Here is a 25,304-nt window from a genome sequence, read left to right as displayed (position 1 = left end):
GACCCTCTGACAGTGCAGCACTCCCTCAGTACTGACCCCCTGACAGTGCAGCACACCCTCAGTACTGACCCTCTGACATTGCAGCACTCCCTCAGTAGTGACCCCCTGACAGTGCAGTGCTCCCTCAGTACTGACGCTCTGACAGTGCAGCACTCCCTCAGTACTGACCCTCTGACAGTGCAGCACTCCCTCAGTACTGACCCTCTGGCAGTGCAGCAGTCCCTCAGTGCTGACCTTCTGACAGTGCAGCATTCCCTCAGTACTGATCCTCCAACAATGCTGCACTCCCTCAGTACTGACCCTCTGACAATGCAGCACTCCCTCAGTACTGACCCTCTGACAGTGCAGCACTCCCTCAGTACTGACCCTCTGACAGTGCAGCACTACCTCAGTACTGACCCTCTGGCAGTGCAGCACTCCCTCAGTACTGATCCTCCTACAGTGCAGCACTCTCTCAGTACTGACCCTCTGACAGTGCAACATTCCCTCAGCACTGACCCTCTGACAGTGCAGCACTCGCTCAGTACTGACCCTCTGACAGTGCAGCACTCCCTCAGTACTGACCCTCTGACAGTGCAGCACTCCCTCAGCACTGACCCTCTGACAGTGCAGCACTCCCTCAGCACTGACCCTCTGACAGTGCAGCACTCCCTCAGTACTGACCCTCAGACAGTGCAGCACTCCCTCAGCACTGACCCTCTGACAGTGCAGCACTCCCTCAGCACTGACCCTCTGATAGTGCAGCACTCCCTCAGCATTGACCCTCTGACAGTGCAGCACTCCCTCAGTACTGACCCTCTGACAGTGCAGCACTCCCTCAGTACTGACCCTGTGACAGTGCAGCACTCCCTCAGTACTGACCCTCTGACAGTGCAGCACTCCCTCAGTACTGACCCTCTGACAGTGCAGCACTCCCTCAGTACTGACCCTCTGACAGTGCAGCTCTCCCTCAGTACTGACCCTCTGACAGTGTGACACTCCCTCAGTACTGACCCTCTGACAGTGCGACACTCCCTCAGTACTGACCCTCTGACAGTGCTGCTCTCCCTCAGTACTGACCCTCTAACAGTGCAGCACTCCCTCAGTACTGACCCTCTGACAGTGTAGCTCTCCCTCAGTACTGACCCTCTGACAGTGCGACACTCCCTCAGTACTGACCCTCTGACAGTGCAGCACTCCCTCAGCACTGACCCTCTGACAGTGCAGCACTCCCTCAGCACTGACCCTCTGACAGTGCAGCACTCCCTCAGTACTGACCCTCAGACAGTGCAGCACTCCCTCAGCACTGACCCTCTGACAGTGCAGCACTCCCTCAGCACTGACCCTCTGATAGTGCAGCACTCCCTCAGCATTGACCCTCTGACAGTGCAGCACTCCCTCAGTACTGACCCTCTGACAGTGCAGCACTCCCTCAGTACTGACCCTGTGACAGTGCAGCACTCCCTCAGTACTGACCCTCTGACAGTGCAGCACTCCCTCAGTACTGACCCTCTGACAGTGCAGCACTCCCTCAGTACTGACCCTCTGACAGTGCAGCTCTCCCTCAGTACTGACCCTCTGACAGTGTGACACTCCCTCAGTACTGACCCTCTGACAGTGCGACACTCCCTCAGTACTGACCCTCTGACAGTGCTGCTCTCCCTCAGTACTGACCCTCTAACAGTGCAGCACTCCCTCAGTACTGACCCTCTGACAGTGTAGCTCTCCCTCAGTACTGACCCTCTGACAGTGCGACACTCCCTCAGTACTGACCCTCTGACAGTGCAGCTCTCCCTCAGTACTGACCCTCTGACAGTGTGACACTCCCTCAGTACTGACCCTCTGACAGTGCGACACTCCCTCAGTACTGACCCTCTGACAGTGCTGCTCTCCCTCAGTACTGACCCTCTGACAGTGTGACACTCCCTCAGTACTGACCTTCTGACAGTGCAGCACTCCCTCAGTACTGACCGTCTGACAGTGCGACACTCCCTCAGTACTGACCCTCTGACAGTGCAGCACTCCCTCAGAACTGAACCTCTGACTGTGCAGCACTCCCTCAGTCCTGACCCTTTGACAGTGCAGCGCTCCCTCAGTACTGACCCTCTGACAGTGTAGCACTCCCTCAGCACTGACCCTCTGACAGTGTAGCTCTCCCTCAGTACTGACCCTCTGACAGTGCGACACTCCCTCAGTACTGACCCTCTGACAGTGCAGCTCTCCCTCAGTACTGACCCTCTGACAGTGTGACACTCCCTCAGTACTGACCCTCTGACAGTGCGACACTCCCTCAGTACTGACCCTCTGACAGTGCAGCTCTCCCTCAGTACTGACCCTCTGACAGTATGACACTCCCTCAGTACTGACCCTCTGACAGTGCAGCACTCCCTCAGTACTGACCACCTGACAGTGCTGCACTCCCTCAGTACTGACCCTCCAACAGTGCTGCACACCCGCAGTACTGACCCCCTGACAGTGCTGCATTCCTTCCGTATTGACCCTCCTACAGTGCAGCACTCCCTCAGCACTGACCCTCTGACCGTGCTCCACTCCCTCAGTACTGACCCTCTGGCAGTGCAGCATTCCCTCAGTACTGACCCTCCAACAATGCAGCACTCCCTCAGTACTGACCCTCTGACACTGCAGCACTCCCTCAGTACTGACCCTCTGACAGTGCAGCACTACCTCAGTACTGACCCTCTGACAGTGCAGCATTCCCTCAGTACTGACCCTCTGAAAGTGCAGCACTCCCTCAGTCCTGACCCTCTGACAGTGCAGCACTCCCTCAGTACTGACCCCCTGACAGTGCAGCACACCATCAGTACTGACACTCCGACAGTGCAGCACTCCCTCAGTAGTGACCCCCTGACAGTGCAGTGCTCCCTCAGTACTGACTCTCTGACAGTGCAGCACTCCCTCAGTACTGACCCGCTGACAGTGCAGCACTCCCTCAGTACTGACCCTCTGACAGTGCAGCACTACCTCAGTACTGACCCTCTGACAGTGCAGCACTCCCTCAGTACTGATCCTCCTACAGTGCAGCACTCCCTCAGTACTGACCCTCTGACAGTGCAACATTCCCTCAGCACTGACCCTCTGACAGTGCAGCACTCGCTCAGTACTGACCCTCTGACAGTGCAGCACTCCCTCAGTACTGACCCTCTGACAGTGCAGCACTCCCTCAGTACTGACCCTCTGACAGTGCAGCACTCCCTCAGTACTGACCCTCTGACAGTGCAGCACTCCCTCAGCACTGACCCTCTGACAGTGCAGCACTCCCTCAGCACTGACCCTCTGACAGTGCAGCACTCCCTCAGTACTGACCCTCTGACAGTGCAGCACTCCCTCAGCACTGACCCTCTGACAGTGCAGCACTCCCTCAGCACTGACCCTCTGACAGTGCAGCACTCCCTCAGCACTGACCCTCTGACAGTGCAGCACTCCCTCAGCACTGACCCTCTAACAGTGCAGCACTCCCTCAGTACTGACCCTCTGACAGTGCAGCACTCCCTCAGTACTGACCCTCTGACAGTGCAGCACTCCCTCAGTACTGACCCTCTGACAGTGCAGCACTCCCTCAGTACTGACCCTCTGACAGTGTAGCTCTCCCTCAGTACTGACCCTCTGACAGTGCGACACTCCCTCAGTACTGACCCTCTGACAGTGCAGCACTCCCTCAGTACTGACCCTCTGACAGTGTAGCACTCCCTCAGTACTGACCCTCAGACAGTGCAGCACTCCCTCAGTACTGACCCTCTGACAGTGTAGCTCTCCCTCAGTACTGACCCTCTGACAGTGTGACACTCCCTCAGTACTGACCTTCTGACAGTGCAGCACTCCCTCAGTACTGACCGTCTGACAGTGCAACACTCCCTCAGTACTGACCCTCTGACAGTGCAGCACTCCCTCAGAACTGAACCTCTGACAGTGCAGCACTCGCTCAGTACTGACCCTCAGACAGTGCAGCGCTCCCTCAGTACTGACCCTCTGACAGTGTAGCACTCCCTCAGCACTGACCCTCTGACAGTGTAGCTCTCCCTCAGTACTGACCCTCTGACAGTGCGACACTCCCTCAGTACTGACCCTCTGACAGTGCAGCTCTCCCTCAGTACTGACCCTCTGACAGTGTGACACTCCCTCAGTACTGACCCTCTGACAGTGCGACACTCCCTCAGTACTGACCCTCTGACAGTGCAGCTCTCCCTCAGTACTGACCCTCTGACAGTATGACACTCGCTCAGTACTGACCCTCTGACAGTGCAGCGCTCCCTCAGTACTGACCCTCTGACAGTGTAGCACTCCCTCAGCACTGACCCTCTGACAGTGTAGCTCTCCCTCAGTACTGACCCTCTGACAGTGCGACACTCCCTCAGTACTGACCCTCTGACAGTGCAGCTCTCCCTCAGTACTGACCCTCTGACAGTGCAGCTCTCCCTCAGTACTGACCCTCTGACAGTATGACACTCCCTCAGTACTGACCCTCTGACAGTGCAGCACTCCCTCAGTACTGACCGTCTGACAGTGCAGCACTCCCTCAGTACTGACCCTCTGACAGTATGACACTCCCTCAGTACTAACCCTCTGACAGTGCAGCACTCCCTCAGTACTGACCGTCTGACAGTGCAGCACTCCCTCTGTACTGACCCTCTGACAGTGCAGCACTCCCTCAGTACTGACCCTCTGACAGTACAGCACTCCCTCTGTACTGACCCTTTGACAGTGCAGCACTCCCTCAGTACTGACCCTCTGACAGTGTAGCACTCCCTCAGCACTGACCCTCTGACAGTGTAGCTCTCCCTCAGTCCTGCATTTGCCTGTCAGCCTGTATTTTGTGAACAAAAGGTCCCGAAACACTTTTTGAATCAGAGCAGAGGAGTTATTGTGCCACCCAGCAGGCAGAGGGGACAAAGAGAGAGAAAAAAAATACGAAGCGGAGAATCTGTGGTGCTCCACGGCTGGAAAATCGGCGCGAATCCCTCCCCGATTCCAGTACCAGTGAGGGGCTAGCACCGGCGCCGTGTGGAACACCCGTGGATCGCGCGGAGAATGGCCAGAGAATTGCTGGGTCCCAGGCCGGGCAGGCGCAGGGCTGACAGGCTGCAGCCGCGCTCGCCCACACCCGCACCGGTTGTGCCGGGAAACATGCGGCCGGCAGTGCTGGACCGCGTACCCGCCCACCCCGACCCCAACAGTCCACCCCCTGGCCACCCCCCCCCCCCCCCCATCCCAGCCCTAGCAGAAGCCCCCGGGCAGCAGCATGGATCTCGGCGGAGTGTGGCGGCGCTCGGCGCCGTCAGCAGCCAGCACGCCAGGCTCACGACCGCTGGGACCACACGTGGCCCGCGCCATCGGGAACCTGGTCCATCGGAGGTGGAGCATCGCGTGGGGGGGGGGCGACTGATTACGCGCCGACGGCGATGCGACTGCACGCGGCCCTCTGACGCTGATTTCGAGGGGGCGCACTGCGTCAAGCTGGCGCCTGCCCCGATTCCGGCATTGGGAGCCATTCTCCGCCTGATCGCCAATCCTGTTTTCGGCGTGGGGCTACGGAGAAACCCGCCCAACATAAACGGCCAACACGACAGACAAGATATTGTGGGTGACTGAACAATTCTAAATGTTAAAGCTGTATAAAACACATCACTGTCTCTATTGGAATATTATGTTCAGTTATGAGCATCACACTTTAGGAAGGATGTGAAAACCAATGGGGAGGCTGCTCAAAAGATGCACGAGATTGGTTCCAGGGATGAGGAAGTTCAGTTGTAAACAGTCACTGAATGGCCTCCTCCTGTGCTGTAGCCATTCTGTGATTCTATCTCCAGTTGAACGCCTCCCTTGTGGGTTCATCACGGCTTTCCGTTTCACAGCCCATTGAGCAAAAGTGTTCAAAGGAAATGAGAAAGCCACAATTTTAAAGCCTCCATGATTTTCCTCCCTGGTTTCTCGAGGCAGTGTCCTGGAGATGGATCCCAAATCCCCGGAGACTGCAGGGTAATCCTGGAGGGTTGGCAACCCCTAGCCCAGAAACAGAAGCAGCCTTGCGTCTGAACCGACCCAGTCACTCACTGACCTCTGAACTCTCTGCGTAGCGAGGCAGTTTTTCGATCAGAACCTTCAGCTCGCTGAACTTTTTGTTGGCAGTGTGGATCTCAGAATGTAGTTGTTTGTATTCTGCATATTGGTCGTTGAACACTCCCTTGTAACGCTCCCGTTCCTCTGCGGACTCGATCTTTGGGTACTTTCTGCAAGAGAACAAGGTGCAGTTTATATTGGGAGGTGGTGAGTGAAGGGAGCGGTCTGTGAACGTATTCTTCATCGCATGGTCACACCTGAGGCAATGGTTCAACTGGGTTACACTCATTGACAAGGTGAGGCTACTACGGACTTATACTTCATTGCAACTGGTATTTATGTAGCAAACGTTTTTTTAAAAATACCTCAAGTATTTGTGATTTTGTAACAATAACAGAAGAAACAGTGTTCATACAAGTATAAACATAGTGCAAAGGCCGTCTTCCTCCCTCACAGGTCCCACCTTTCTTACACACTGTGGTAGTATCAGATATTCCAGTACCCGAGAGGCTCTATTCCATTGGGTAAGCCTAGCAGCTTACCGTTGGCTGTTTGGTATGTGGCTCCGCCCTGACGGGCGGGGTATAAGAACAGGTGCCGTCCCAGCAGCCCTCATTCTGTACCAAAGCTGCTGGGGAACAGATCTAGTCTATTAAAGCCTTCAGTTATGATACAACCTCGTCTTCGAGTTTAATTGATCGTGCATCACACACTAATCTCAAACTAATTCCCACCCTCTCGGCTGATGACTACACTAAACGACCCCCACAGTGCCCCCCCCCCCCTTCTGCTGATGATAAATTTCCCGCGAAGAAGTTGACGAATGGTTGCCACCTCCGGGCGAACCCTAACAGTGACCCTCTCAAGGTGAACTTGATTTTCTCCAGACAGAGAAAGCTAGCCATGTCCGATAGCCAGGTCTCCGACTTCAGGGGCTTTGAGTCCCTCCAAGCTAATAATATCCATCTCCGGGCTACCAGAGAGGCAAAGGCCAGAACGTCTGCCTCTTTCTCCTCCTGGGCTCCCGGATCTTCCGACACCCCGAAAATCGCCACCTCCGGACTCGGTGTCACCATTGTTTTCAACACCTTGGACATGACGCCCACAAACCCCTGCCAGAATATCCTGAGCTTCGGGCATGCCCAGAACATATGAACATGGTTCATTGGTCCTGCCGCACACCTTGCGCACCTGTCTTCCACCCCAAAGAATCTGCTCATCCGGGCCACTGTCACGTGAGCCCGGTGAACGACCTTAAATTGTATCAGGCTGAGCCTGGCACATGTTGTGGATGCGTTGACTCTACTCAACGCATCCGCCCAGAGACCATCCTCTATCTCTCCTCCTAACTCCTCTTCCCATTTGTGTTTCAGCTCCTCGATCTGCGTCTCCTCTGACTCCATGAGTTCTTTGTAGATGTCCGAAACCCTCCCCTCTCCCACCCATACTCTGGGAACTACCCTGTCCTGTATCCCCCTTGGTGGTAGGAGCGGGAAAGTTGAGAGCTGCCTGCGTAGGAAGTCCTACGCCTGCAGGTACCTAAATTCATTCACTTCCGTCAATTCAAATTTCTCCTCCAGCTCCCTCAGGCTGGGAAATCTCCCCTCTATAAACAGATCTCCCATCTTCTCGATCCCTGCTCTTAGCCATCTCCGAAACCCTCCATCCAGCCTCCCCGGGGCAAACCGATGATTATTACAGATTGGAGACCAAACCGATACTCCCTCTGCTCCCACATGTCTCCTCCATTGCCCCTAGACTCTCAGAGCCACCACCACCATGGGGTTGGTGCAGTACCGTGCCGGCAGGAACGGCAGAGGCGCAGTTACCAATGCACCCAAAACCGTGCCCTTACATGATGCCGCCTCTACTCGCTCCCACACTGACCCGCCCCCCACCACCCACTTCCTAATCCTGCTATATTTGCCGCCCAATAGTAATTGCTAAAGTTTGGCAGCGCCAGCCCGCCCTCTCCCTGGCTCCGCTCAAGCATCCCCATTTTTACTCGCGGGGTCTTGCCCGCCCATACAAAGCCAGTGATCACTTAGTTTACCCATTTAAAAAAGGACCGTGGGATAAAGATGGGGACACACTGAAAAACAAACAGGAATCTCTGGAGGACCGTCATTTTCACTGTCTGTACCCTCCCAGCCAGTGATAACGGGAGCACATCCCACCTTCGGAAGTCTTCCTTCATCTGGTCCACCAGTCGGGTCAATTATAGCTTTTGTAGCCGTTCCTTTTCCGCGCCACTTGGATGCCTACATACCGAAAACCTCCCCCTACCACCCTAAATGGCAACTCCCCCAGTCGCTTCTCCTGCCCCTTGCCTGGATCGCAAACATCTCACTTTTCCCCATGTTCAATTTATAACCCGAAACCGATCAAATTCCCCCAGAATTCTCATTATTTCTCCCATCCCCTTTAGTGGGTCAGAAACATATAAGAGCAGGTCGTCTGCGTATTGCAAGACTCTGTGTTCCACCCCTCCCTGAACCAGCCCCTTCCAGTCCTTTGAGGCTCTCAGCGCAATTGCCAGCGGCTCTATGGCCAGCGCAAACAATAGTGGAGAGAGGGTGCATCCCTGCCTCATCCCCCGGTGCAGTCTAAAATAGCCCAATGTCAACCTATTCGTCCGTACACTCGCCACAGGTGCCTGATACAGCAGCCTAACCAAGTCGATGAAGCCCCATCCAAACCCAAACCGCCCCAGCACCTCCCACAGATAGGTCCATTCCACCTGCGTCCATTGCAACCACTACCTCTACGTCCTTGACCTCTGGGGGCATCATGATCACATTCAACAGTCTTCTAACGTTGGCCGCCAACTGCCTACCCTTAACAAATCCCGTCTGGTCCTCCTCAATCACATCCGGAATGCAGTCTTCGATTCTAGAGGACAAGATTTTGGCCAACAGTTTGGCGTCAACATTTAATGAGGAGATTGGTCTGTAGGACCCGCATAGCTCCGAGTCCTTCTCCCGCTTCAAGATCAGTGTGATCGTGGCCTGTGATATCGTCGGGGGAAGCCCCCCTCTCTCCCTTGCCTCATTAAATGTCCTCATCAGCACCTACCCCAGCATCCCAGAGAACCTTTTATAAAACTCCACTGGGTACCCGCCCGTCCCGGGGCCTTACCCGACTGCATGGCCTTCAGCCCTTCTGCTATTTGTTCAATCCCAATTGGGGCCCCCAGCCCTTCTACCAGTCCTTCCTCCACCGTCGGGACCCTCAGCCCCCCTAAGAATTGCCTCATCCCTTCCGGCCCAGCTGGGGGTTCCGACTCATATAGCCTGCTATAAAACTCCTTGAACGCCCTGTTAACCCCTGCTGAATCTCCGACCAAGTTCCCGTCTCTGTCCTTCACTTTCACAATCTCCCTGGCTGCCTCCCTCTTTCTGAGCTGCTGCACAAGCATTCTGCTGGCCTTCTCTCCATACTCATATATCGCCCCCCTCGCCTTCCTCAGCTGCTCCACCGCCTTCCCTGTAGTTAACAAGCCAAACTCCGCCTGTAGCCTCTGTCGTTCCCTTAAAAGCCCTGCCTCTGGGGTCTCCGCATATCTCCAGTCAACCTGAATTATTTCTCCTATCAGTCGAGCCATCCCTGCTCTATCTACCTTCTCCCTGTGGGCCCGTACCAAAATCAGCTCCCCTCTGACCACCGCCTTCAGCTCTTCCCAGACCATTGCTGCTGAGACTTCCCCCGTGTCATTAACTTCCAGATAGTTCTGGATGCATTTCCTCACCCGCCCGCACATCTCCTCATCGGCTAACAGTCCGACATCCAATCTCCAATGCGGGCACTGGCCACACTCCTTGATGTTGGTCCACTCAGTGCGGGGCATGATCCGAGACCATGATCACTGAGTATTTAGTGTCTACTACCTCTGTCAGTAAAACCCTGTTCAAGATGAAAAAGTCAATCCTGGAGTTCACTTTATGCACGTGCGAGTAAAAGGAGAACTCCTTCACTCTCGGCCGCCCAAATCTCCAAGGGTCCACTCCCCCCACCTGCTCCATAAACCCCTTTAGCTCCTTTACCATTGGTGGCACCCTGCCTGTCCTTGAGCTAGACCGGTCTAGCCCAGGGTCGACCCCCCCCCCCCCCCCCCCCCCCCCCCCCCCACCACCACCACCACCCCCAATGACCAGCTTATGCAGGTCCGGATCTTCCCCAACATCCTCCTTATAAACTACACATCATCCCAGTTTGGCGCGTGCACATTCACGAGTACCACCGGCAGCCCTTCCAGCTTCTCACTAACCATGAAGTACCGACCTCCCACTTCCGCAACTATTCTTCCCGCCTCGAATGACACTCGCTTATTAATCAGGATTGCGACCCCTCTAGTCTTGGAGTCCAGCCCGAATGAAATACCTGCCTAACCCATCCCATCCTTAGTCTGGTCTGATCAATTACCCTAAGATGCGTCTCCTGTAACATTGCCACGTCCGCCTTCAACCTTCAATCCCCTCAAATGCGTGAACACGCGTGCCCTCTTAACCGGCCCATTTAGCCCTCTAACATTCCACATGATCAGCCTGGTCAGGGGGCTTCTCGGACCCCCCCCCTCGCCGATCAGCCAGTCTTAGGCTAGTCTCCAGCCCGCGCCGCGCGTACCCGCAGGCCCGCCCCCAGGCAGCCTCCGTCCCCGACCTCCCTCTTGTCCCCTCGCAACAGTCCCTCCCCCGTCAGCAGAGCAATTCCCCCCCCTCATAACAGCAGTGTAAAACCAGTCCCCTTCAACAAGCATAACATCTGCTCACCCCCCACTGCGCTTCTGTGAACCAGCCCGCCCAGCTAGCTTGGTAGTCCCCGCCCATGGCTCCAAACATTTTCCCACCTATTGTTCCCCCTCGCCCTGCTCAGACACACATATTCAAGAGAAAACATTCCCGGCCCAGTTAACCGAAAGAAACAAAAAGCAGAGAAAAACCCCACATCGAAAATTCACACCTCCATCCCCCACCAGTACCAATGCAAACTTCAACTTACAAAAATACACGCCAGCTCCAGGATATAGTGCAAAAACAAAAACATTTTTAACGTGAACATTTCAGCAAGTTCAAACACCTCAGTCCCCTGCCAGCCCTTTCTTTCTGGCAAAGTCCATCGCTTCCTCGGGCGACTCAAAATAGAAGTGTTGCTCCTCATAGGTGACCCAAAGAAGGGCCGGAAACAGCAGTCCAAACCTCACCTTCTTCTTGAAAAGGGTTGACTTTACTTGGTTGAATCCCGCTCTTCTCCTGGCTACGCCGGGCTCAGGTCTTGGTAGATGCGCAGGATGCTGTTCTCCCACTTACAGCTCCGTGTCTGCCTGGCCCACCGTAAGGAATGATCCTTATCCAGGTATCTGTGCAATCTCACCACCATCGCCCTCGGGGGGGATCACCTACACGCGGCTTCTTCGCTAGTGCTCTGTACGCCCTGTCCACCTCCAAGAGTCGGGTGAACGTCCCATCCCCCATTAGCTTCTCGAGCATATATGCCCCCGCATCCGTTCCTTCAGATCCCTCCAGGAGACCAACAATCCTCAAGTTCTGCCGGCGGGACCTATTCTCTAGATCCGCCACCTTCTCCTGGAGCCTTTTCTGCTGGCCCCTCAGCATCCCCACCTCCACCTCTATTGCTGTTTGGTGCTCCTCATGCTCGGTCAGTGCCTTCTCCACTTTCTGGATCGCCCGATCTTGAGCACCCAATCTCTGTTCTAGCCGAGCAATCGATTCCCTAATCGGGTCCAAGCATTCCTGTTTCTGCTTGGCGGAGCCCTCTTGGATAAACGTCATCAACTGCTCCGTCGACCGCTGGGTCATCGAGCCAGGACTCCGGTCGTCCGCCGTGCTTTTTCCCACTGCAGCTTCAATCCAGGCCTGTTCGCCTATTTTGTCCTTTGTGAGCACCCCTGGTCCACCTCTCCATGCACTGGTGTGGGACTCCTCCTTACAGTCGCACCCACTATCAATTTTCCAAGTAAAACCGAAGAGAAAATTGGGGAAAAGTTCCAAAGGTCCGACCCGAGCCGGAGCCACCAAATGTGAGACCTACTCCTTCATGGCCGCCACCGGAAGTTTATGTAGCAAACAAAACGTAATAAAATCAAAGATGTTTCAGGGGAACATTATCAAACACTATTTGACACTGAGACACTCGAGACAATATTAGATCAGACAACCAAAAGCTTGGTAGGCTCTAAAGAGGGTGGGGTAGGGTGGTCTAGGGAGGAAATTCCAGCGTTTGGCGTGAGTCAGTTGATAGCCTGGCTGCCAAAGGCGGAACAGTGAAAATCGGTGAGGTTTACAAGGTCAGGTCTCAGGGGAAGTTCTTGTTAACTGTTAATAATGAGAGTCGCCAGAGACACAGAGGTCCGTAGACCCTTTGGGAGAGAGCTGACTGGTGGTGGTTTAACCTGAGGGTCACCATACTTCAGACCAGGGGCAAGGTTGAGAAGGCGGGGCCTTCATGGATAACCTTGGGTACGGGAATTGAACTAACCGATCCCCAACTGTTTGCGTTTATGAACAAAACAAATATTCTTACGTTACATAATCGGGAATGATGAGGGGCTTTGGAATATATCCAGCTGGAATGGATTTGTTGAGGGTCCTGGGGCCATTGGAGCGGAGCTGAATGTCTTTGGTGACCCCTTCCTTCAGGGGCGGTGACGTGTTTCTCCGGAATGACATGCGCTTGAATGAGAACGGTCGTTTCTGTTCAGTCACTGCAGCCATTTTGCGCTACAAGAGAAAACACAAAGTCAAACCCGAATGGACTAAAGCAATTGTGTGACATGGCCACTGGAGATGTGGGGCTGGATTGGGTTGAATAACCCTCGTACTCAAACTTCATTGGATCACAGTGTTGGCAATTCCTGTCTTCACACCATCTCCATATGTATCTTGCAGCTAAGGGTCACTGGACGACGATCAGGAACAGGAGACCTGGTCTTCACCCCTCCTCCTCCTCCATCTCAATCCAGTTTTCTCTTGTTGCCCATAAATGCACAAACACAGGAACAACTTGCATTTGTATAGCATCTTTACCATAACAAAACACTCCAAGGTGTTTCACATGAGATAGATTTAGACACTAATATAAAGAATATTAAGACAGGTGATGATGTAGGGTTTAAGGAGTGGAAGGAGAGGAGGTTTGGAGAGGGAATTCAAGAGGGCCCTACAAAATTCTTACAGGTTGTGTCCGGGTGGACATAGAGATGATGTCACCCCTGGCGGGTGAGTCCAGAACCAGGGAAAACAGTCTCAGGATAAAGGGGCAGGTTATTTCTAACTGAGATGAGGAGGAATTTCTTCTCTCAGAGGGTGGTGAATCCTTGGAATTCTCTACCCCAGAGGACTGTGGAGGTTCAGTCATTGAGTATGTTCAAGGCTGAGATCGATAGATTTCTGGAGACTCGTGACGTCAAGGGATTTGGAGAGCGTGCAAGCAAGTGGCGTTGAGGTAGGCAATCAGCCATGAACTAAATGAATGGTGGAGCAAGCCTTGAGGGGCTGAATGGCCTATCCCCGTACGTTTGTCTTGGCAGCTGAAGGTGTCATTGGCAGAACGACGGAAATTGCAGATGATAAAGGGGTCAGAATTGGAGGAGTGCAGGAAGCTCGGAGAAGCTGTGGATCTGGAGAAGGTTGCAGACATAGGGAGGGGGTGAAGTCATGGAAGGATTTAAAAACAAGGAGGCATTGCTGGACTGGGAGTCAATGTAGGTCGATGGCCACAAGGGTGATGGGTGAACGGGTCTTGGTGCGAGTTAGGATACGGGAAGCAGAGTTTTGAATGACCTCAAACTTAGGGAGATAGAAGTCAGAACGGCAGCTAGGAAAACATTGACATTGTCTAGAAACAAGAAAAGTACGGACGAGGTCTCAGTAGCAGAGTTGCTGAGACAGGAGTGGAGATTGATGGTCTTAGTAATGGAGAGAATATGGTGTTGGGTCAAATAGGATAATAAGGCAGTTAATAATCTGTTTCAGATTATTGGACAGATCCCAAAAGAGGAATGGAGTCAGTTACGAGGGAATAGAGTTTTGAGTGGGGACTGAGGCCAATAGCTTCAAATTTCACAATATTTAATTGGTGGAAATTTCCGCTTATCCAATACTGGACGTCGGATAAGCAGTCGGATAATTTAGCAACAGCGGAGGAGTCGAGCGAGCTGGTGGTGAGGGAGAGCTGGGGCGTCTTGGGTGTACAAGTGAAAACTTACGCTGTGCTTTGGGGCAGAATATGGACGAGAACAAGGAGGGAGCCAAGGATAGATCTTTGGTGAACACCAGAAATAACAATGCCAGAGTGGGAAGAGAACCCTTGCAGACAATTCTCAAACCATGCCTGTATGGACAAGAATGGGAAAAGGTGAGAGCCCCCAGTGGAGAGGTGCGAGAGGAGGATGGTGTGTTCAAATCATGTCTAAAGCTGCTTCAAGTGGAGAATGATGTGGAGATGCCGGACTGGGGTGGGCACAGTAAGAAGTCTGATAACACCAGGTTAAAGTCCAACAGGTTTGTTTCACCTGAGGAAGGAGCAGTGCTCCGAAAGTCAAGTGGAGAAGGATGAGGAGGGAATGTTTACCACCATCACAATAATAACAATCACAAATGATGTAATTTGTGGCCCTTGATGAGAACCGTTTCAGTCTGTTTCAGTGAATATCGGTGTGTATTTTTTTCTTTGGCCAAAAACGGTGTTGCAAACTTTTGGTTAATGGTGCAAAAATCATCTGCCGGAAGTGACCTATACACATCCCTGTACGAGCTAATATCTTCAGCTGACTTAAGACTGGACACTGTGTTGCCTCATCTACTACTGTAGCAGAGTGTACCTTGTTCCTCAAGTCTTCCCTTTCCCTTCTGGTCTGTTCATGGCGCCACACTTTGAGGCACATTCCCGCGCTGATCAGGTACAGGAGCATGTTAAAGAATAGGAAAGCTGCAGCTGCAATCTGCCCACTCTCCACCCGGCACAGCTGGTAGTACAAGGGGCTGTTGGCCATCATGGTATAGCACAGGCCCCCAAGACTGAAACCATTGACGTAAACGATGCCCGCCGCCATGTACAAAAAGAAGAGGCAAATGTTCATCGTGAATTCCGTCAGAGGCCACCAGTCTGAGTCAAGGAGAATGGTTCTATAATACAGCGTCAATCCCAAGACCAGGAGGCCCACTGTCACAACCCAGGCCAGACCAGCCATGACAAGGACAAAAGGGGTTTTGGGTCCGCTGTAGTAATAATTGTCCCCAAACCCATAGCTTGGGATAGATCCACCAAGGAAGTTATACCATTGGTTGTCTTTCTGAATGTACGCACATATACAGGCAAACACCATCGCCCCAAAGAGCAGTTGCATTATTCCCAGTACCCGTAGCAACCCTGGCCACGACTTCATGTAAGCGTATTTCAGTTGATAAACATGAATCCTCTCCATGTAGCTCTGGGCCGACTCGGGTTGTTTCTCTGGGAAGTCGCTTCGAAATGTCGTGGCTGCTTCCATTTCCTTTATTGTCCGAGTCCCACAGTCAAACATACTCGAGTCCTTGTCTTCGACTACTTGCTGGGTATCCAACTCAGAGGCATCGCCGTCTGTCGATGTGGTTCTGCGCCGGCTCAGAAGGGGTGACACTGGGGGCGAACACTCCTCCTCTCCCCATGCCATGTTGAAGTTGAATATCTGCTTCGCGCGCCCACCACGGCCCCTTAAGAAATTCTTCCAAGAGTCGGGGATGAATTTCCTCTTGGGTTTGATATTGGGCACGGGCATCTCTGCTTCCAGGTCACCCACTGGTGGCTGTCGGGGCAAGGGGGGTGGCCTGCCCATGGCTCTAAAGGTGTCACCTTCCTCGCTGGTTTCTGTGGCTGTGTCTGACATCAAGTGTGTGGGCAGCATCTGTCTCCGTGGGTCAGAGTACTCAGCCTCTTTCTCATTGGCTGGTGTCCAGTTCCGGCCGTAGCCATCGGTTACAGGGCTCCAATCTGAAGGCATCATTAATCTTTCGCCAGTTGGGCCACTCCAGTGTTAACAAAGCAGAAAAAGGGGATGGCCAAAAGGGAACGACCGTCTTTGATCAGCAGAAATTTACCTGCGTCCCCTTTGTTCAGTTTAACAAATCTGCTGGTTGCTTTAACCACTTTGGTACGTTACCCTGGTGAACTTCAGCTCCTTAGATGTGAGGGCCGAGAGTGAGACTGGTGCGATGACCTCAATAACTTCAATTCCTGTGCGCTGTGTCAGAATCCAACACTAATCCTAAACCAAACAAAGCAAAACAAAATTCCTTTGATTTTTGAATTTTTAACATTTTTGTTTCTCTCTGTTTGGTGCCCTCACCGGATAGATGTGGACCAACACACACACCCTCAAATACACACACACAGACACCCCCCCCCCACATACACACACCCTCAAATACACACACACAGACACACACTCCCACATACACACACACACACACCCTCAAATACACACACACAGACACACACTCCCACATACACACACCCTCAAATACACCCACACAGACACCCACCCATATACACACCCACATACACACACAGATACATACCCAGACACACAGATACACACACCTGCACATGAACACACACTCCCACACACACAGATACACACAGAAACACACACAGATACCCACACAAACATCACCCACACAGATACACACATACACCCACACCACACAGACATCCACACACACACCCACACAAACGACACACACATACACCCACACCCACACAGACACCCACCCATATACACACCCAGACACAGATACACACACCTACACATGCACACACACACAGATACACACACACAGATACCCACACAAACATCACACACACACACACATACACCCACATACCCACACACTCCACAAAAACACCACACACACATACACACACCCACACAGATACCACACGCACACAGCCACGCAGACACACAAGCCACCCCCCCCCCCCCCAAACACAGACATACATACAGGCAGACATCAACCCACACACACACAAACACACACACAGACACCTAGACGCACAGCCGCATACACTGACACACGCACCAACACACATACTCACAGACAGACAGACAGGGGGTGGCGGTATTGTCACTGTAATGCTCCGGGGACCCAGGTTCAAAACCCACCACTGCAGGTGGTGAAATTTGTATTCAATAAAAATCTGGAATTGAAAGTCTAACGATGACCATGAAACCATTGCCGATTGTCGTAAAAACCCATCTGGTTCACTAATGTCGTTAGGGAAGGAAATCTGCCATCCTTACCTGGTCTGGCCTCCATGTGACTCCAAACCCTGTGGTTGACTCTGAACTGACCCACTCAGGGGCAATTTGATGGGCAATAAATGCTGGCACAGCCTGTGTCGCCCACATTGCATGAATGAATCAAAAAAACCACACAGGTGCACACAGACACACATCAGCACAGGCAGACACATACCCACACATAACAGACACAGACTTACACCCGCACACATAGACACACACACATTCACTGGCACCCCATGCACAGACACACATGTGCACACACACAGACACGTAGACACACGAACATGCACAGACACACACACAGACACACAAACATGCACACGCATAGGCACACACACACACTGACACACACAGACACACATACAGGCACACACGAAGACACACACACACAGACATACAGAAACATGTACAGACACACACAGACACTGACACACATCTCGACACACACCCAGAAACACCAGACACACACTCACATGCACAGACACACACAAACACACACAGACATGCACACAGACACACACACAGACACAGACACACACATGCACACAGGCACAAGCACACACAGACAGTTGCACTCCCGCACGCAACAGACATACACACAGGCATACACACCCACACACATACACACAGCCACACACATACACACAGGCACACACACAGACACACACATGCACACAGATACAAACACACTCACACACAGGCACAGACGCACACAGGCACACACAGACACACGCACCGACACATGCGTGTGCACAAAGATACACACAGACACACGCCCAAACACACAGACAGTCACACACACAGACACACACTCACAAACACAGACGAACACAAACATACACCCACACCCATGGACACACACAGACACCTGTGGCGCAGTGGTTAGCACTGCTGCCTCTCAGCGCCAGGGACCCGGGTTCGATTTCACCCTTGGGTGACTGTGCGGAGTCTGCACGGTCTCCCCGTGTCTGCGTGGGTTTCCTCCGGGTGCTCAGGTTTGGGTTTCCTCCGGGTGCTCAGGTTTCCTCCCACAAGTCCGGAAAGATGTGCAGGTTAGGTAGATTGGCCTTGATAAATGCGTGCGGTTATGATGATGGGACAAAGGAGTTGGCCTTGGTGGGGTGCTCTTTCGGAGAGTTGGTGCACACTCGATGGGCCAATGGCCTTCTTCTGCACTGGAGGGATTCCATGGATACACACGCACAAACATACAGACATACATACACATGCACAGACATGCACACAAACATACATATACAGACATACACATGCACAGACACAAACACACAAGGCATACATACACACACAGACACTTTCTCCATGTTACTACCCAGGGCCTGAGAACAGTAGATTAGTTTGATGGGTCACTGTCTGGGACCATATAGAGCAACCCACTGACTCTCAAATAATATTACCAAGACAGCGACATAGCAACATTTTTGAGTTTCAAATAATGGCACGGAGAAGCAGACACACGTGTGTCTTGATGGTGAGGGGGCAGGCACACATGTGTCTCGATGGTGAGGGAACAGACACATGGGTGCTTCGATGGTGAGGGGGCAGGCACACGTGAGCCCCGATGGTGAGGGGGCAGGCACACGTGTGTCTCGATGGTGAGGGGGCAGGCACACGTGAGCCCCGATGGTGAGGGGGCAGGCACACGTGTGTCTCGATGGTGAGGGGGCAGGCACACGTGTGTCTTGATGGTGAGGGGGCAGGCACACGTGTGTCTCGATGGTGAGGGAACAGACACACGTGTGCCTCGGTGGTGAGGGGGCAGGCACACGTGAGCCCCGATGGTGAGGGGGCAGGCACACGTGTGTCTCGATGGTGAGGGGGCAGGCACACGTGTGTCTCGATGGTGAGGGGGCAGGCACACGGGTGCTTCGATGGTGAGGGGGCAGGCACACGTGTGCCCCGATGGTGAGGGGGCAGGCACACGTGTGCCCCGATGGTGAGGGGGCAGGCACACGTGTGTCTCGATGGTGAGGGGGCAGGCACACGTGTGTCTCGATGATGGGACACACGGGTGTAGTTCAGTTAGGATCAATTAGGGATTGGCAATAAATGCTGCCTCGTCAATGATGCCCAGGATACCTGTGAATTAATCTTTTAAAAAGCACAAGCAAACAGAGAATCCGTTCCTGATATTCCTCTTTGAATGGCTTTGAGGGAATGTTTCATTTTAGCCTTAACAACCCAGGGCCAGGTGGCACCTGGCACTTTCAACCATGCATCACCACCCCAGTTATTGTTTCCAATTCTGCTTGGGCGCATTCCTAGAGACTCCAGCACCTGATCCTTTGGTTCAGCTGCCCAGTCAAACAATGGGCAAGCAAAGCGTAAAAAAGCCCTTTTCGTCCTGTGTCGCTGCAGAGTTTACTTTGCAAATCTTGGTCTCTCCAGGGCAATGCTGGAGGGTTGGCAACAGTTAGCTCCAATTCTGGACCAAACGGCCAGTCTGGACACGGACTGACACCCTGGCAGAGACCAATTAGAATCACTGGCCAGGGATCTGGAATCACAGCCAGAACAAATCCACTGCTTTTGTTGGTTTCAGGAAGGGCCAACCAGACCACTCAAGACCCAACCCTTCCTCCAATAGAAAACTGTCCCAGTTTCATGGCTGGCACAGCCACAGTGGCCTGAATGGCCTCCTTCTGTGCTGTACATCTCCATGATGCTGTGTCCCAGCTTCAGTTCCTCCCCACCCATTCCAGGGTGGGTTCCTACCCCCAACCCCACAACTGGGCAAGTAGGAATTCACTGCTGGGCGCATCCACACTCAGTGACTTTGACAAAGCCGAAATCGGGCCCGGCGATTCTCCAGGACCCAGGAATGAGCGAATTCGCGGAGTGCGCCGCGCGGCTGGGGGCCCATTGACAAGAGGCCAGCCCAACGATCCTCCGCTCCCAACCGGCCGAGTTCCCGACGGCGTGGAACTAACCACCTATTGCCGGTCGACATGCTGGCGTGGTGGCTGGGGTCTCAGTCCGAGGCAGCCCTGGTGGGGGGGATCAGACACCAGGTGGGGGGGTCCTTATAGGCGGCCGAGGGTTAGATCCGTGTGGTTAGATGATCGGGCGCGCGGCCGATCGAGGGGGGTTTAATTTTTCTGTCTGCCTCCGCGGTCCGAGTCCGCTATGGCGTTCAGAGCGGCCGCTGGAGACCGCTGCCGTGCGCATGCGCGGACTCCAAACCGGAGGTGCAGGGGTCCGTATCCGCAGATAAAGCTGCGTGAATTACTCCGGGTCCGTGCTAGCCCCTTGAAGGGCATTGAATTAGCTGATCTTTTTTCCAGGAATCTCTGGAGGATAACTCCAACATTTTTACGCTGGCGTGGGAACATAGCCCCATTCTGGGAGAATCCAGCCCAGAGAGAGAGAGACAGAGAAAGACAGAGAGAGGGAGACAGAACAAGAGAGAGAGAGAGACAGAAACAGAGAGAGACAGGGAGAAAGAGAGACAAAGAGAGCGAGAGGAACAGAAACAGAGGAACAGAGACAGAGAAACAGAGACACACAGAGAGAGAAATGGAGAGAGAGAGAACAGAGACAGAAAGAGAGAAACAGAGAGTCAGAGAGAGAAACACAGAGAGAGACAAAGAGAAGACAGAGAGAGAGGGAGAAACAGAGAGGGGAAGGAGAGAAAGAAAGAAAGAGCGTGACAGACAAAGAGACAGACAGAGAGAGTGACAGAGTGAGAGTGAGCAAGAGACAGAAAGTGAGAGACAGACAGAAACAGTGAGAGGCAGAGAGGGACAGAGAGAGAGAGAGAGAGACAGAAAGAGAGAGAAAGATAAAATAGAGAAAGCGTGACAGAGAGAGACAGAGTGAGTGACAGAGTGAGAGTGAGAGAGGGCCAGAGAGAGACAGAAACAGAGAGCTGGAGTGAGAGAGAGACAGACAGAAACAGAGAGCTGGAATGAGAGAGAGAGATAGACAGAAACTGAGAGAAGAGAGTGAGACAGAGAGGACAGAGGAAGTCAGAGATTGCAAGCACCCAGATCCAGCCTGGCCACCTGATGATATATGGAAAGCCCAGGGAGAATGAGACCGAGCCCACCCGCTCCAGAGGGGCCCCGACCCGCAGCAAGTTACCCACCTTGGGGCTCAGTCCGGGAGCTCCCTGCCCAGGGAAATCAGCCCTTGTCCCGGGTGAGAGTGAGTGCGGTGGCCTGGAATCTGGGAAAAACTCTGACACTAGGAATGGCGCAGGAAGATCAATAAACCCCAGTTAGATATTAACCAGGGCGAGAGAGAATTGGTCATTAACCAGGGCGAGAGAGAAACTGTCACAGACTGAAATCAGACAGCTTCAAATAGTGGGAGAGAAAAGGATGTTAGACAGGGGAAAATGATACATTAACTACAACAGAAGAGCTGCATTTCTGTAGCGCCTTCAACCAACATGTTTGTCAGAAATGTCAGAAACACAGTTTAGGTCTGTGTAAATAATCGATTATTATTCAAATCGAGAGACAACGATTATTTTCAACACTTGTAAGTCTCAAGGTTGTAGATTTGAGACTTATTTCAGGGATGATTGAGCCAGTAATCCAAGCTGGCTCTCTCCCAGTGAGGTACAGATAGGGGGCTGCACTGCCAGAAGTGGAGCTTTCAAATGATACCTCAAACCCTCTCAGGCAGACAATAGATTCCCTGCCCTGGAGTTCTGAATCCACAGACAGCACATCGCCACCCTCATCAATCTCAGCGAGGAGGACATTCTCCCTAATAGCTCCATCACCCATTTCTCATGTGGGTGCAGACTGGAGGTTAATACATTGGGAGTGCCGTGTGAATCACTTCTAAACAGATTTGGAGACCCTGACACTTCCAATTTTATGACTTTTTTCACCAGCTGTCCAATCCTATTACTTCAAATGTTTTTGGTGTTACAAGGAGCGAGGGTACTGTGCTGTTCAGGCACCAGCCCTGGTGTAGTGGTCAGCCCCGTCTCTGAGTCCCATTGTTGTGGGGTCAAATCCCACTCCAGAGCTGTGAGCACAGCATTCAAGGCAGATACTCCCAGAGTCAGTGCTGAGGGAGTGCTGCACTGTCAGAGGGTCAGTGCTGAAGGAGTGCTGCACTGTCAGAGGGTCCGTACTGAGGGAGCCCTGCACTGTCAGAGGGTCAGTACTGAGGGAGTGCTGCACTGTCAGAGGGTCAGTACTGAGGTAGTGCTGCACTGTCAGAGGGTCAGTACTGAGGGAGTGCTGCACTGTCAGAGGGTCAGTACTGAGGGAGTGCTGCACTGTCAGAGGGTCAGTACTGAGGGATTGCTGCACTGTCACAGAGTCAGTACTGAGGGAGTGCTGCACTGTCAGAGGGTCAGTACTGAGGGAGTGCTGCACTGTCAGAGGTTCAGTGCTGAGGGAGTGTTGCACTGTCACAGAGTCAGTACTGAGGGAGTGCTGCACTGTCACAGAGTCAGTACTGAGGGAGTGCTGCACTGTAGGAGGGTCAGTACTGAGGGAGCGCTGCACCGTAAGAGGGTCAGTGCTGAGGGAGTGCTGCACTGTCAGAGGGTCAGTACTGAGGGGGTGCTGCAGTGTGAGAGGGTCAGTACTGAGGGAGTGCTGCACTGTCAGAGGGTCAGTACTGAGGGAGTGCTGCACTGTCAGAGGGTCAGTACTGAGGGAGTGCTGCACTGTAGGAGGGTCAGTACTGAGGGAGCGCTGCACCGTAAGAGGGTCAGTGCTGAGGGAGTGCTGCACTGTCAGAGGGTCAGTACTGAGGGGGTGCTGCAGTGAGAGAGGGTCAGTACTGAGGGAGTGCTGCACTGTCAGAGGGTCAGTACTGAGGGAGTGCTGCACTGTCAGAGGGTCAGTACTGAGGGAGCGCTGCACCGTAAGAGAGTCAGTGCTGAGGGAGTGCTGCACTGTCAGAGGGTCAGTACTGAGGGGGAGCTGCACTGTCACAGAGTCAGTACTGAGTGAGTGCTGCACTGTCAGAGGGTCAGTACTGAGGGAGTGCTGCACTGTCAGAGGGTCAGTACTGAAGGAGTGCTGCACTGTCAGAGGGTCAGTACTGAAGGGGTGCTGCACTGTCAGAGGGTCAATACTGAGGGAATGCTGCACTGTCAGAGGGCCAGTACAGTGGGAGTGCTGCACTGTCAGAGGGTCAGTACTGAGGGAGCCCTGCACTGTCAGAGGGTCAGTACTGAGGGAGTGCTGCACTGTCAGAGGGTCAGTACTGAGTTATTGTTGCACTGTCAGAGGGTCAGTACTGAGGGAGTGCTGCACTGTCACAGAGTCAGTACTGAGGGAGTGTTGCACTGTCAGAGGGTCAGTACTGAGGGAGTGCTGCACTGTCACAGAGTCAGTACTGAGGGGGTGTTGCACTGTCAGAGGGTCAGTACTGAGGGAGTGCTGCACTGTCAGAGGGTCAGTGCTGAGGGAGTGCTGCACTGTCACAGAGTCAGTACTGAGGGAGTGTTGCACTGTCAGAGGGTCAGTACTGAGGGTGTGCTGCACTGTAGGAGGGTCAGTACTGAGGGAACGCTGCACCGTAAGAGGGTCAGTACTAAGGGAGCGCTGCACTGTCAGAGGGTCAGTACTGAGGGAGTGCTGCACTGTCAGATGGTCAGTTCTGAGTGAGTGCTGCACTGTCAGAGGGTCAGTTCTGAGTGAGTGCTGCACTGTCAGAGGGTCAGTACTGAGGGAGTGCTGCACTGTCAGAGGGTCAGTACCGAAGGAGTGCTGCACTGTCAGAGGGTCAATACTGAGGGAGTGCTGCACTGTCAGAGGGTCAGTATTGAGGGATTGCTGCACTGTCAGAGTCAGTACTGAGGGAGTGCCGCACTGTCAGAGAGTCAGTACTGAGGGAGAGCTACACTGTCAGAGGGTCAGTACTGAGGGAGAGCTACACTGTCAGAGGGTCAGTACTGAGGGAGCGCTGCACTGTCAGAGGGTCAGTACCGAAGGAGTGCTGCACTGTCAGAGAGTCAGTACTGAGGGGATGGGAGGTTGGTTTAGCTCAGTTAGCTGGACAGCTGATCTGTGATGCGGAGGGACGAAACAGTCCGGGTTCAATTCCCGTACCGGCTGGGGTTATTCATGCAGGCCTCGCCTCCTCAACCTTGCCCCTTGCCTGAGGTGTGGTGATCCTCAGGTTAAATCCTCACCAGGACAGCTCTCTCTCAAAGGAATAAGCAGTCTATTGTCATCTGGAACTATGGCGTCTTTCACTGAGGGACTGCTTCAGTCTCGGTGGGGTTAACTTCATTAATCATCTAATGCCATCAACTCCTGTGAATATAAAGATCCCATGACACTCTCTCAAAGAAGATTTAAAAAGTCCACCTGGTCCCTGATGCACGATCAATTACACTCAAGACGAAGTGATTTCATAACTGAAGGCAGCAGCTTCGGTACAGAAAGTGAAGGCTGCTGGGACGGCACCGTTTCCTATACTCCGCCTGTCAGGGCGGAGCCACGTATCAACAGCCAATGGTAACCTCCTGGGTTGAACCAATGGTCATCAGCCTCTTTGGTACGGCAATACCTGGTACTACCACAGTCCCAACATGTATCCCTAAACTAACATCAATAATTAGATTCTCCATTCATTGATCGCTTTGTGGGGTCTTGCTGTGTCCAAATTGGTTGTTGTGTTTCCCACAACAGTGACGACACTTCAGAGAAATACTTCATTTCTCCACCCCAGGGACCGCTCAGGGGCCTACGGATACTGTCAGAGAGGAGGTCTTCTTAACTCCCCCCTCCTGACAACGTCGTACCTCAAGGGCAGCGGGCACAACAGGGTGGCAGAGCGACGCCAGTGACACTGGTCAGTGGTCCGGGGCCCTCCAGCTCCAGGCCTTCCAGAGGACGTCCACCAGGAACATCAAAGGTCAGAGGGCATGGCAAGCAGCAGGCGGCCTCCACCTCTGGTGTGCATCCTGGGGACTCACCTAGACATGGCAGTACACCATGAGGATCAAGAA

General features: G+C 53.2%; 1 protein-coding gene across 1 annotated transcript in view; it reads right to left on the bottom strand.

Annotated features, from left to right (window-relative positions):
• The window catches only part of LOC140395766 (uncharacterized), an 80,824-nt gene extending 59,285 nt beyond the window's left edge, over positions 1 to 21,539 (bottom strand). Inside the window, exons 1-4 of the mRNA XM_072483922.1 lie at positions 21,459 to 21,539; positions 14,894 to 16,315; positions 12,595 to 12,791; positions 6,053 to 6,224 (exon numbers count right to left, since the gene is read on the bottom strand). Of these exons, the coding sequence (XP_072340023.1) occupies positions 6,053 to 6,224; positions 12,595 to 12,791; positions 14,894 to 16,054 (1,530 nt within the window). The 5' untranslated portion in view covers positions 16,055 to 16,315; positions 21,459 to 21,539. The remainder of the gene's footprint in view (positions 1 to 6,052; positions 6,225 to 12,594; positions 12,792 to 14,893; positions 16,316 to 21,458) is intronic.
• Between the last annotated feature and the right edge of the window lie 3,765 nt (positions 21,540 to 25,304).

Source organism: Scyliorhinus torazame, chromosome 18 (genome assembly GCF_047496885.1).
Source record: "Scyliorhinus torazame isolate Kashiwa2021f chromosome 18, sScyTor2.1, whole genome shotgun sequence".
Taxonomy (NCBI): Eukaryota; Metazoa; Chordata; class Chondrichthyes; order Carcharhiniformes; family Scyliorhinidae; genus Scyliorhinus; species Scyliorhinus torazame.
This window is presented reverse-complemented; position numbering and strand designations above follow the sequence as displayed.